The 12,191-nt window shown below is 38.3% G+C and overlaps 1 protein-coding gene across 4 annotated transcripts in view; it reads right to left on the bottom strand.

Annotated features, from left to right (window-relative positions):
• Positions 1–12,191, bottom strand: part of RTTN (rotatin) — a 142,457-nt gene that overhangs the window by 9,054 nt on the left and 121,212 nt on the right. For 3 of the 4 annotated variants that reach the window (XM_045790253.2, XM_045790255.2, XM_045790258.2), the window contains 5 exons: positions 11,224–11,329; positions 10,177–10,274; positions 8,839–8,916; positions 4,727–4,853; positions 2,373–2,575 (listed from right to left, as the gene is read on the bottom strand). In XM_045790253.2, coding sequence (XP_045646209.2) covers positions 2,373–2,575; positions 4,727–4,853; positions 8,839–8,916; positions 10,177–10,274; positions 11,224–11,329 — 612 coding nt within the window. The remainder of the gene's footprint in view (positions 1–2,372; positions 2,576–4,726; positions 4,854–8,838; positions 8,917–10,176; positions 10,275–11,223; positions 11,330–12,191) is intronic. The other variant, XM_087869736.1, reaches the window with a different exon arrangement.

Raw genomic sequence — 12,191 nt, 5'->3', positions numbered from 1 at the left:
GTACAGAAACATGATCACTTAACTTCCATAAATGTCCAGAATAACTCTCATCTCTCTCCTGCTTAATAATCTATTCTGGCCTATTTCTTGGGTTCTCCTGCACCTAAATCAAGTTGTTGGCTTGAATCTATAAGGTAAATTTAACACTTTTACATAGAAGGACTCTGAGTCTAAAAATGAAATGATACAGAAGTGCTCAATCACTACACTGTATACCTGAAACTAGTATTGCCTTGTATATGTTAATTAATTGGAATTTAAGTAAAAACTTAAAAAAATAAAAAATAAAAAACAAAAATGAAATGAGCTACAGAAATATTAGCAACATAACCCAAGCAACAAGTAAACTGTAAAACTACATGCCTACTTTGCACTGTACTTGCCATCACTCACAGCTACTTCTCATCACTCTGTCCAAATTAATGCTTTTTAGATTTATCCCTCGCCTTTGCCGTTCAGCTAGATTCTGCCATGATACTGGAGATTTGGAGTAGATGCTACTGATAAAATATATGGCAGTGCCTTAAATTATAAATACGCTATGGGTATTCCTTCTTTTTGCTACAGCTAAAGATGCTTTTAGACAATTTCCTATACTAGACATGGTGGCGAGAAACCAGACATTTTAGAACCTCAGCTGTCCAACAATGCTGGCTATATTTTCTAATGCCTATAGATGAGTAATGGAGAGGTATAACTGTAGTGCCCAGGGCTCATTATGACAAAGCAGCAGGGGAAGGCTCAGGGGTTGCCTAATTAGAGAAGAGGAAAAAGAACTTGATTGAGCCGCACCTGAAATACAGTCCCATGAAATATGTATCAAACTATGCTTGACTACAGTAATATGGCCTGAGAGTGGAAGACACCTTCAAAATCATGTTGTTTAACCCGAGAAGTTTACAAATGAAGCTTAAGGAGATAAGGTCTCCAGCTCAAAGTCACATGTCAGACCCAAGATTAGCAGTCATTTGGGAGTTAGTTCCTATTCGGCTTTACCCATGTGCTCTACAGGGAGGTGGCAGGAAACCCTATCCCCGGTCTGTGCTCCCACACACGTGCAAACAGCACCACACACAGCCAGCTCAGCATGACTTCACACGTATATCCAGCCCTATGCCAGGAAATAATCAGCTGCTTCTGGTGGGAGTAGTGGGCCCCTGATTTGTACCTTTTGCCAACTTACTCAGTTGGCTGATTTCAAGATAGCACTGTGATGTCTATTAGGTCACAAAATTCCTGAAAATCAGCAATGACACTCATGAGCCAGCCTGAGGAAGCTCCAACACAACACTGAAAAGATTGTTCCTTAGTCATAACTGCTATTTATTTGGAGACTGCAGTCAAAGTGGGGTTTTTTGGGGTGGGTGGGGTATGGGGAGCTGACACAGTAGAAAAAGAGGAGACTAAATTCTGAGGAATGCTGTCAACTTTCGTAATTTGTCTTGACCTCCATGTAGAAGAAACAGAAACACTCAAAGTACTACGTACTAGTAAATAATAGATAATGTGATCATATTCACATCCGAAAGGATCTTCCAAATTAGGGATTCTGTTCATACACATCTAAATATAATCTCACTGAACATGTGTATTAGAATTCATTTAACTCGTTCAATCCCTTGAAAAGTACCCTCGGTTAAAATGAGTGATAAGAAGTCAAGTTTTGGCACTGGAGTCCCAGAGGACTGATAACATCACCTATTATGTCATAAAGAAGTTACATCTAAGTGGGGAGAAGTGGCTGTGACTTCACACACCGTTTTGACAATGTAAATTGAACAGAAACTGTTATTGCTCAATTTGGTCTACAGAAAGACCAATACATTACTTTTATGATCTCAAATAAATGTAAGACAGCTGTCTTTCTAAACCCCTCATTTTTAAGAAAGATAAGATATAATCCAGAAGCTAAGAAGATAAACGAAAAGGAAATGGCATGATCATACTCTAGCTTGTCACTTCTTATGTGTCATCAACTGGCTTTAAACAAAGTGAACCTTCTTAATCCTTTAACAATCTTTTAAAATCCAATGTCTTGAAATCGTAATAATTTAATCCTAGAAATTGAGTTCTAGATTTTTCATACATGTTCTCAATTAGAAGGATTATTTTACTATCTTTTTCAAGATATGAAGGGGATGCCTGTCTGGGTGGCTCAGTTGGCTGAGTCCAACTCTTGATTTTAGCTCAGGTGTGTGATCTCAGGGTCGTGAGATCAAGCTCTGCGTCAGGCTCCACGTTCCGTGGGGAGTCTGCTTGAGATTCTCTTCCTCTTTTTCTGCCCTTCTCCCCATTCTCACGCAAACTCTCTCTCTAAAATAAATAAATAAATCTTTAAAAAAATATATGAAGGAGAGAGATTAAGTACTTACTTTCTGAATTACTCCTTTACAGTCGTGAGATAAGGCCAGGTTTGAAAGAAACATAAAAACCATCTGCTGAACTGCAGTGTTCTCAAGAGGCATCTGGGAAGCCAACTTCAGGATACACCCCATCAGAGATGTGCCTGGGGCTCCTCTGTACGCAGCTTGAACCGGATGGAGTCCGTAACTTGACCAACAAAGAGAACTGCAACCTTTAAGAAAAAAAAAAAAAAACAGCCTATCACAATGTCTTCTTAGTTTCTCTATTTAGTTAAAAAACCCTAAGTAAAGGAATATCTGTCCATCAATGAGTTATCCACTAACCTATGAATTGCAAATCGTCACTAAAGGCTAGTGTTGATGGCTACATTCAACCTAATGGATTTGTCGTCCTCACTGAGGGTCTAATGATCTCAATAGGGTATTTTAAAACACTAAGTTTATTTTTTTCTAAAGAATAAAATATACATAAGAAGTTTTTAAATAGTTCTTTAAAAAGACATCTAAATAAAGACTTGTGTAGAAGAACAGAATTTTAGAAATGGGAGGTAACTTGGTCTAATGCTTTCATTTTACAGAAGGAAAAAAAAAAAAGAGGGACACAATAATCCTGGGGCGTGGGCACATACAAATGGTACCAGCCATGTATGCTATCTAAGGGCATAGCCTCAGAGAAGCCACTGACTTGCTCAGAGTGACACAGTCCATAAGCAGCAAGAGCCAGCAGTGGCATCAGCTGGTTTTCCAGAGTCCAGTGTTTTCTCAGCAAATCAAACAACCATATGGATTTATCTCGGGCATAAAATAATCATAAAAGAGTTAGAAATTCATTTTACTGTATTGTAACATAAATCTAAAGTAAATTAACTTGTGAAAGTCCATGCAAGGAGGCCAGCTTACGTATAACTAGATCAGAATCAAATACATTCTGCAAAATAAAGTCATAAAAGGCAAGTAAACACAAATAAATACAGTGATCTTTCGTGTATTCACACTATATAGCAGTATCCAAATAGCAAGATTTCTATTAAATCCACTAAATGATGCTTGAAAACAAACCAGACAGAGAAATAAAAAGTTTCTTTCTCGATTTAGTAACCTACCCACAATCTCATATCTACATCAATTTTAAGTATAAAAGTAACATAGATTATAGCTTCAAAAGACTTAAAATATGTTTCTTTTGCTCAAGGTTTAGTAACTGATTTTTCTCCCTGCTTACTTCCCTAAACCCTCAACGAAGGCGTGAAGGAGGCTGAAGAAGGACAAGGCACAGATGCAGCACCGGGCAGATGGTCTACTGCACTGGCTGTGCTGTGAGGGGTGCTGAGCTGCAGGTTGCAGCCACAGGAGACTGTCCAAGCAGAGGTAAGAGCGAGAAAGTCAGTGACAGAATGAAAACAAGGAAATTCTGTGCCATGGTGCACTCCATACACCACAGTGGAAGTTTAGGTTTTAAGAACTTGAAGGTCTGTTTGCGTCACCGGTCTCTGCTGGTGAGAGACAAACTGCGTGCGCTCCAGGAACGGACAGCCCAGAGCTGGGGTGGAGGCCCATGTCTGACCATCAAGGAATAAGCTACCCTAAGCACAAGGTAATGACGAGATGGACTCCAAATTGTTTTGAGTTCCACTCCCTTCTCTGAATATCTTTTGACATTCGCAGAACCCAGTTGCTGAGCTGCTGAATGGTGGCTGGAAGACAGCATGCTCACTTGCTGACCAGACCTTACATATATGACCGAGTTTTCAAGGGGAAATGAATACTGCCAGCAATCCTACTTCACCTTCAGAGTGGGTTTGCTTTCCCTCAGCTCAAACAGCTACTTCACACCTTCTCCTCTCTTCTCAAATCACCTCCACCCTCGCCTTTGCTCACTCTTAGCTGTCAGCCTCTAACAACGTATGGCCGTTAGTGGCTTCTCAATAAAACACCTGTTAAAGGAATGAAAAGAGGTATCCCAATGACATCAGTTATCACAAGGCCAACTATCCAGAGCTACCTTTCATCACACCAGTTCCTACTCTAGAATCTATAAGTTTTAACTTTTATTTGGTTCTTAAGGTCTTACATCATAATTTTCACTCTCTCAATTTTCCTATTAAATTCAATTTCCCACTGCCATATAACCAGGTGAGTTTCTCCCTCTCTATTCCCTGAGCTGTCTAATGACTTTTCTTATCTTAACATACACTGAAGTATCTTACAATACCTATGAGAAAGCTTCCCTTTAACCAACATACGCCCTGTAAGTAGGAGAAACACTTCAAAATATGTATTTGTTTTTCCAGTCCACTTGAACAACATTATATAAAATTAGTATTTTAGTATATTACTGAAAGACAGTATTCGGATCTATTTACCATTTGGAAAATTTGCAGTATAGACACAAAGTAGCTGCAGGGCAATTTGCATCAATGAATCATCCATCAAAAGCCAAGGCCAGAGAGAGTGTAAGACAGGAACAAGATGAGCTTCAAGGGCTGCTTCCTGTTGTGAAAAGGAAATACGGACCGTATTAGTCTGAATATATGAAAATATAAAATTAAAATCAAAAAAATCTGTTACCAACATGAGATAAAAACTGAATTTATCTTTGTTCTGATTAGTGCAAGCTGGCATAGGAATCCTGCAGACGGATTTAGCACCTTGCTCAGGACTGCCCTGACCAGGAGCCCAACCAGTCTCAGGAAGTCCCTTCAACACTGATGTGGCCACAATACATAACTTAGGTAAGAAACGTTTAAAAAACAGCTTCTAAACATGTAAATGCGGAAAGACGGTGATATCTCACTACACTGAGTAAACTCATAAATACTCTGATATGGTTAAGAAATGGGATTTTCTGGTTAAGTAAACATTCTTTTTTTTTTTTTTAAGATTTTATTTATTTATTTGACAGAGAGAGAGACAGCCAGGCAGAGAGGGAACACAAGCAGGGGGAGTGGGAGAGGAAGAAGCAGGCTCCCGGCAGAGCAGGGAGCCCGATGCGGGGCTCGATCCCAGGACCCTAGGGTCACCCCCTGAGCCGAAGGCAGACGCTTAACAACTGAGCCACTCAGGTGCCCCTTAAGTAAACATTCTTTTTTTTTTTTTTTTTAAGATTTTATTTATTTATTTAAGAGATAGAGACAGCCAGTGAGAAAGGGAACACAAGCAGGGGGAGTGGGAGAGGAAGAAGCAGTCTCATAGCGGAGGAGCCTGATGTGGGGCTCGATCCCATAACGCCGGGATCATGCCCTGAGCCGAAGGCAGACGCTTAACCGCTGTGCCACCTAGGCGCCCCCCTTAAGTAAACATTCTGATCAGTTCTAAGCTTTCCCCTCTACCTCTCTCTCCTATGTATATATGTGTATATATGTCTGGTAAATCTGGATAGATCAGAAATAGATTACTGTTTGTAAATAATTTGATTTAACTAAATAAAATTCAGTTAAAATAATATGTTAAATCAATAAATTCTTAAGTAATCCATAGTCTTTATTACAAAGATCAGTTACCCCCAAGACAATATTATGTATAAAATCTAACTGCAATAAATGCAGCAATTGTTTAAGTGAACAGGAATTACTAGGCAATTTATAGACCCCTGTGCACACAGTGGGTAGTTATATAAATACACACACCCTATCCAATTTTACGCAGCATCAATGGCAGAAGAGAGTGGGAAGTCATTCCCAGTGTTCAACCCTTTCCATAAGTTTTGAAGTCTTTCCCAATGTTATTCCCTCCCCCACATACTGTCCATAAGCTTGTAACAGAGCCTTATGAGTACAGAGAAAAAAAGAAACAATTAGATATAAGCTCTGTCTTTACTTGGCCATTCTGTTCACCTAGTTTATCTGTGTTTCCATTCACTCATCCTTCCTGCCCATAAGTGAGGAATAGGTGTTCTTCTTTTGTTGAAGGTCAGAAAGTCCATCTGTGTTCTGAAACACAGAGCCCCCCACCTCCTCAGGGATCTTTACCCACCAATTAGTTTTTTTCTTCCTGTCTCTTGAACAACGAGTCCCCAGTTTGCTCATTTCTGCTTATATTCAAGCAGTTTACATGTCAGGAGAAACAAACATACAGACTAGCTTCTTGCAATGCTATGTCCTACATTATTAGTGCTGCTTTTCACGACCAAGCTTCTAGAAAGAAGCTGCTCTTACTGCTGTCACTTCCCATCTCTTACTGAATCTTCAGCTTACTTCACTTTATTTTCTGTCTTGATGGTGCCGGCAAGACCACCCTCGGCACTGTGCATCCATTGAAGGTCCGTCTTTCTCTTCCTTTCCATGCAGCCTTACCCTGGAACATCTCCAAACTCTCTCTAGCACTCCCTTCCCAGTTGTTTTCTGCCTTCTCTTAAATAGTTATAGTTTCCACAGATATTTTCATATATAGTCTCTTCGGAAATTTCAACAGTTTACAATGATAATTCCTAATACCCCCAACCTATATCACCACTCAAAGCCCCAGACCCTTGTAAACTACTGATTACCAGCCATTTTCCCCCTGGATGTCCCAAAGACACTTTATACTAACATGTGTAAACCCGAACATTACATTCTCTCACGCCCACGCTCTGCTCTATTATGTGCACTTGCATTAAGGTAGAGCCTGGAAATCATTCTACAGTGCTCTTTTCTCCTCAGTATCTCCCCACCCTCCTTCCCTTCTCCACCTGCCCCAGCTGGGGTCTCATCATCTCCTGCCTACTACAGTCCCCTACCTCTAACCTTGCCCACTGTTCATTTACCTTACAGCCACCACGATCTTCCCAGTGTGGAAACTCTTTAATGCCCCACATGTACAGACACTGGAGTGAGGTAGGCATGGGTGACTTGCTGAGTTACCACAAGAGTACCTAACAATTAGTACTGGGAGCATCTTATACTCCACAGGTATGTTGGAACAGGAAAATAAATTAAGAATCTTTGCCCCATAGGACTGCATTTATACTCAAGAGTAATCTAAATACTCTTCAAATTTTTTCCTTATTAAACAACTTAGAAATATAGAAATGTTGTGACTTGAGAGACTGCACGTTCATAGATGGCTAATGTGATACAAATGTGAACACTATATCTATAACCAGTACCCAGCTAGCATCTCATTAATCTGTATAAGCAGATCCTACCTGGAAAGTGTTCCAGGGCGTTCCCAGTGTAAGGTGTAATGGATTAGTATCAACTGCATCCAGTCACAAGCACATTATGTAGCATAAGGGATCACAAATTTTGTAAATGACACCTCCATTTTGAGTAAACAGTTCATACATTGGGAATTTCAGTGAAATGTATAAACATTTAATTCCCATCAAATTGTTTTGAAATGTAAATTGCTAGTAACGTGTCTCTAACAAATTAACACAGCCTAAGGAATATGTTCAAGACATTTATTTTCCAGATATGTTTTTTTCAGTTTCATCCCAAGTAAAAGCAAAAAAAGGTAAGAACTTCTTTAAAAAGGAAGCTCCTATAATTTATCTTTCCCTTTTTCATTTTCCACCGTATTTCTGTGTGAAAGCTAGTGCTTCAAAAGTGTTGTATCACTATGACAAAGCAAATCAAAGAGTTCAAGACACTATATCCTGTGTAACAGTTACTAACACAGTATTTTAAATGACAGCATCAATAGGGCGCCTGGGTGGCTGGCTCAGTCGGTTGAGCAGCCAGCTCTTGGTTTTGGCTCAGGTCATGATCTCAGGGTCCTGGGACAGAGCTCCACATGGGGCCCCCTGTACAGCAAGAAGTCTGCTTGAGATTCTTTCCCTTTGCCTCTCCCTCTGCGCACACGCACACTCGTGCACGTGCTATCTCTCTACCTCTCTCTCTCTGGAGTAAATAAAAAAATCCTTTAAAAAATTAACAATGAATGAACGAATAAATGAATGAATGAATACATGAATGAATGAATGAATGAATGACAGCCTCAATGCTCACAGACACAGCAAACACCTCAGTGGTTCCCAGGCAGAAGGGCTGAGTCAAGGAACACAGGGAGCCGGCAGAGCTAGAGGTGAAAAGCCTCACAAGGTGAACAGGGCCAGACCCAGTGACAGCAGTAAGCACTTTCTACCCCAACAGGAGACACACTCCTCTTCTTTCCTTACGGATACAAATACCGTCACTTATTTCCTGGACAGATGCCTGACAACTGGCTTTGAAAGAACATAACCATTCAGTTCATCTTAGTAAAATACAACTGAAATGCATAACCATAGAGAAAGAAGCTCAAGTTTGCTTTAGCTGCCTGAAGTTTCAGGGACAAAGTTAAAATGCTGACATAAACAAGAAATGCCATCAATATTGAAGAATAACAAGGTGCATCCATTTCTATGAATTAACACTGACTTTAAGGACGAATCAATATACATCTAAAAAAATCTAAAGAGTTTTCCATGTTTCCTCCTATATTATCTCATATAAAAATTAAACTATTTAATGCCAGCATTACTATCAAAATTTTGAAACATCGTTCTACTTACTTTACACTCTTCATTTTGATAAAGACAGTTTCTTAGAAGCTGCATAGCAATGCTTAACTCTTTAATAAAACCGTCCTCCTGTTTAAACGAAAAGCAGTTTAAAAATGTGAACACAATGGCATATTCCACTTTTTATATAGAGTAATTCCTTCTCCTTTGGGTCACATTACAATGCAGGTATGCTGTCATTGCACCTGACCACCATAACTTTGAGAGGACTGACAAGCTAATGATCTCTGAAAGATGACCATATCTCAAGAAGTGCATCCGCCGCGAAAAAGCTATTTCTGTTCTATCAAGCATGGAGGAACTGAGATATATAATAGGCTCCATGTTTCATCTCAATAAAGTGAAGCAGGTACTGACTGGTTTTCAATCATATCAGGTGTTGGCTGACTTTCTCAATGATGAAGTAAAGAATCTTTGCCTAGAGAAGAAAAAGGAAAAGAGGCAAGAAAAGAAACTGACAAACATGTAACCCCCTGCATCAATAAAATTATTAAGTAAGATTTTTTTCTTGGTTTCTTATCAAATGCAACAGAAAGTAGTTATTATACAGGTCGCTGCTATAATGGCCTTAGCTATATACGTATATATGTATACTTATAAATTTTAAATACATATGCATTCATCTTTGCAATACACCTGTATGGCAGATTTTTTTTAACAATTATTAGTACCATCACTATTATAGAAAAACTGTGTTATCTTGAGCTTACATGAGCATGCATTTTGAACATGAGTCCAGTAAACTCAATACTAGAAAGAGACATTCAAAAGTCACAGAAGGAATAAACAGAGATTAGGAATACCAGCTCTACAACCACCCAGATACAGAGCAACTACTGGCTTTATCAGTTCCTAGTTGTATGAGTGTGTTGGCCTTAGTGTGTTCATGAGATAACAAGTATGACATGCTGAGAACAGTGCCTGGTATATAGAGAAACTTAGTAAGTTATATCTCATTCCTAGTGAATCCATACTTGCTTTGAGAAAGATACTTTCTTTTGTACTATATAAACAGTTTATCTGGTAAAATATACACACCCCAAAATGCTTATAATAACAAAAACATGTAATACATAAATCTCATTTTAAGATCTTTAAGTGAAAATTAAGTCACACACATACACACACACACACACACACACACACACACACACACACACCCAAGACCAGAGCTGCTAATATAGAAATCCCTTTAATTTAACTATACCTCTTCTAAGTCTGATACCCATTTCTACCAAATACTGATGTCATTTATAAGCACAGGACACTGGAGAGATGGGTGCCTGTGACGTTCCTTCACCCATTCAAATGTCTGGAACTCAGAATTACCTGCTTCTTTAGGGCTGCCTTCCCAGGCCGGAGAGAATCCAGGTTCAGCTGCGCGTGAATGTGCTTCATCTGCTCCATGCAGCTCTCTATTAGATCAGCTGAAAGACAAAATCCGAAACAATCAAAAGGATAGTCCATTCCCAAATAAGTTGAAATCACATATAACAAAGTCTCCAAAAAATAATGCTTTATATTTCTGACCAACTTCATTTTGGTATTTTCCGTGAGAAATTAACAAATCAGAGAAAAAGAAAGAGAACTAAAATGTTTAACAATTTTAATGTTTTCAATTTAGTACTCCCAAAATCTACTTTATGTTTTGAGACATGCACAATTCACTTTAATAGCAAACCACAACTGAAATTACTAGACTTGAAGTTGCTATTATTCTCTTTAACTCTAAGACCTGTGTTGCCTGATTACAGATGAAAAATCACAACACTCTAGAAGGGAAATTTATGTGAAAATACAGGATCATCTAACACTGTTGTTATTATGATGAAAACTATGTTTTTTTTTCAAGTATGCAATATGTCCTTGTGGTTACTAATATTTAATTATTATGAAACTGAGTGATGTGTGACTTCTTAAAGCTTCCCCAGTTGGGGCACCTGGGTGTGGCTCCGTCGGTTAAGGATCTGACTCTTGATTTTGGCTCAGGTCACGATCTCAGGGTCGTGGGATCCAGTCCTGCATCAGACTCCATGCTCAGTGTGGAGTCTGCTTGTCCCTCTCTCTCTGCTCCTCCCCTCATTCATACTCTCTCTCTGTCTCTCAAATAAGTAAAAACTTAAAAAAAAAAAAAAGCTTCCCTAATATTTATATATTCTCTAGATTAAGAATCATTACTCAAAAAATAATCTACATATACAGTCTTTTTATTTTAAAAGTAATACATATTTACTGTGTTTTTTAGTCACTGAGATTTTTTTAGTCTCTGAGATTATAAATTCTTTACATTTTGAATCCAAAGGAAATTAAAATAAGCAAGCAGTGAATATATGAATTGACAGTATGCCATAAAAGTTGATGAGTCATGTGGCTCACCTTTCAAAGCATGTTTCTGAGCTCTTCTACTGACAGCCAGAAGTGACATCAACGCATTTGCAGCAACTCTTTTCAGGACATCCTTGGAGGATCTTCCTTCATAGCACTGCAAAGAATATATATCAAACTGCCTTGAAGAAAAACTTAATCTGGAGCAAAACCGTTTTGAAAAAAGATGTGGTCTATTTAAAAGGTATTGCTAGGTTTCAACTATTCCATGAAATTCACTGGAACTTGATAAATCATTAAGATTTGAGATTGAGAATGCTCTGTGTGAAAAGGACTGCAGAAGAAACTTATAACATGGAAAAGAGCAACAATCATTCTCAAAGGCTCATCATGTAAAGGAAAAACTGTGCACTTACTCAAATTCACCAGAGAATGTACGTACATATATGTAACTTATTTAAATAGGCCCTCAGAAAACTGCTGAATAGGAAACTGCCATCAAACTCCTCCTATCTTCATCTTGAGACACATCCCCTGACTCAATTTCCACCCAATATACCCCTGTACCTCAGGGGATGTGGTTCTTTCCATCCTGCACAGTTACATTTATCTGTCATATTACATGCTTTTCAAAAAAATATTATTTCTTAATTTTGTTGACTTATGTACATTTTTAACAATCACTTGTAATTTTGAAAATACTAATATTTGGTATGTTTCTTTTATATATTTGATATAAGTTAAAATTTTTTTCATTATCAAAAATTTCAAATATGTACAAGAGTGAAGGAAACAGAATAACATTCTCTGTCTTCTTAAAAATTTTGGGCTGAACTATTTCAAGTAAATACTAGATATTATATAATGTCATATTCCAGTATACATGACCATAAAGACATTATCATGCTTAACATCTTTAATAATTTATTGGTATCAACCTAATAACCAGCCCAAATTCAGATTTTTCTCTTTTGTCTCAGAAATGTCTCCTCATGGTTGGTTTATTGGAATCAGCACCC

The sequence above is a fragment of the Ursus americanus genome, chromosome 19 (genome assembly GCF_024610735.1).
Source record: "Ursus americanus isolate L20-20 chromosome 19, mUrsAme1.1.p, whole genome shotgun sequence".
Lineage (NCBI taxonomy): Eukaryota > Metazoa > Chordata > Mammalia > Carnivora > Ursidae > Ursus > Ursus americanus.
This window is presented reverse-complemented; position numbering and strand designations above follow the sequence as displayed.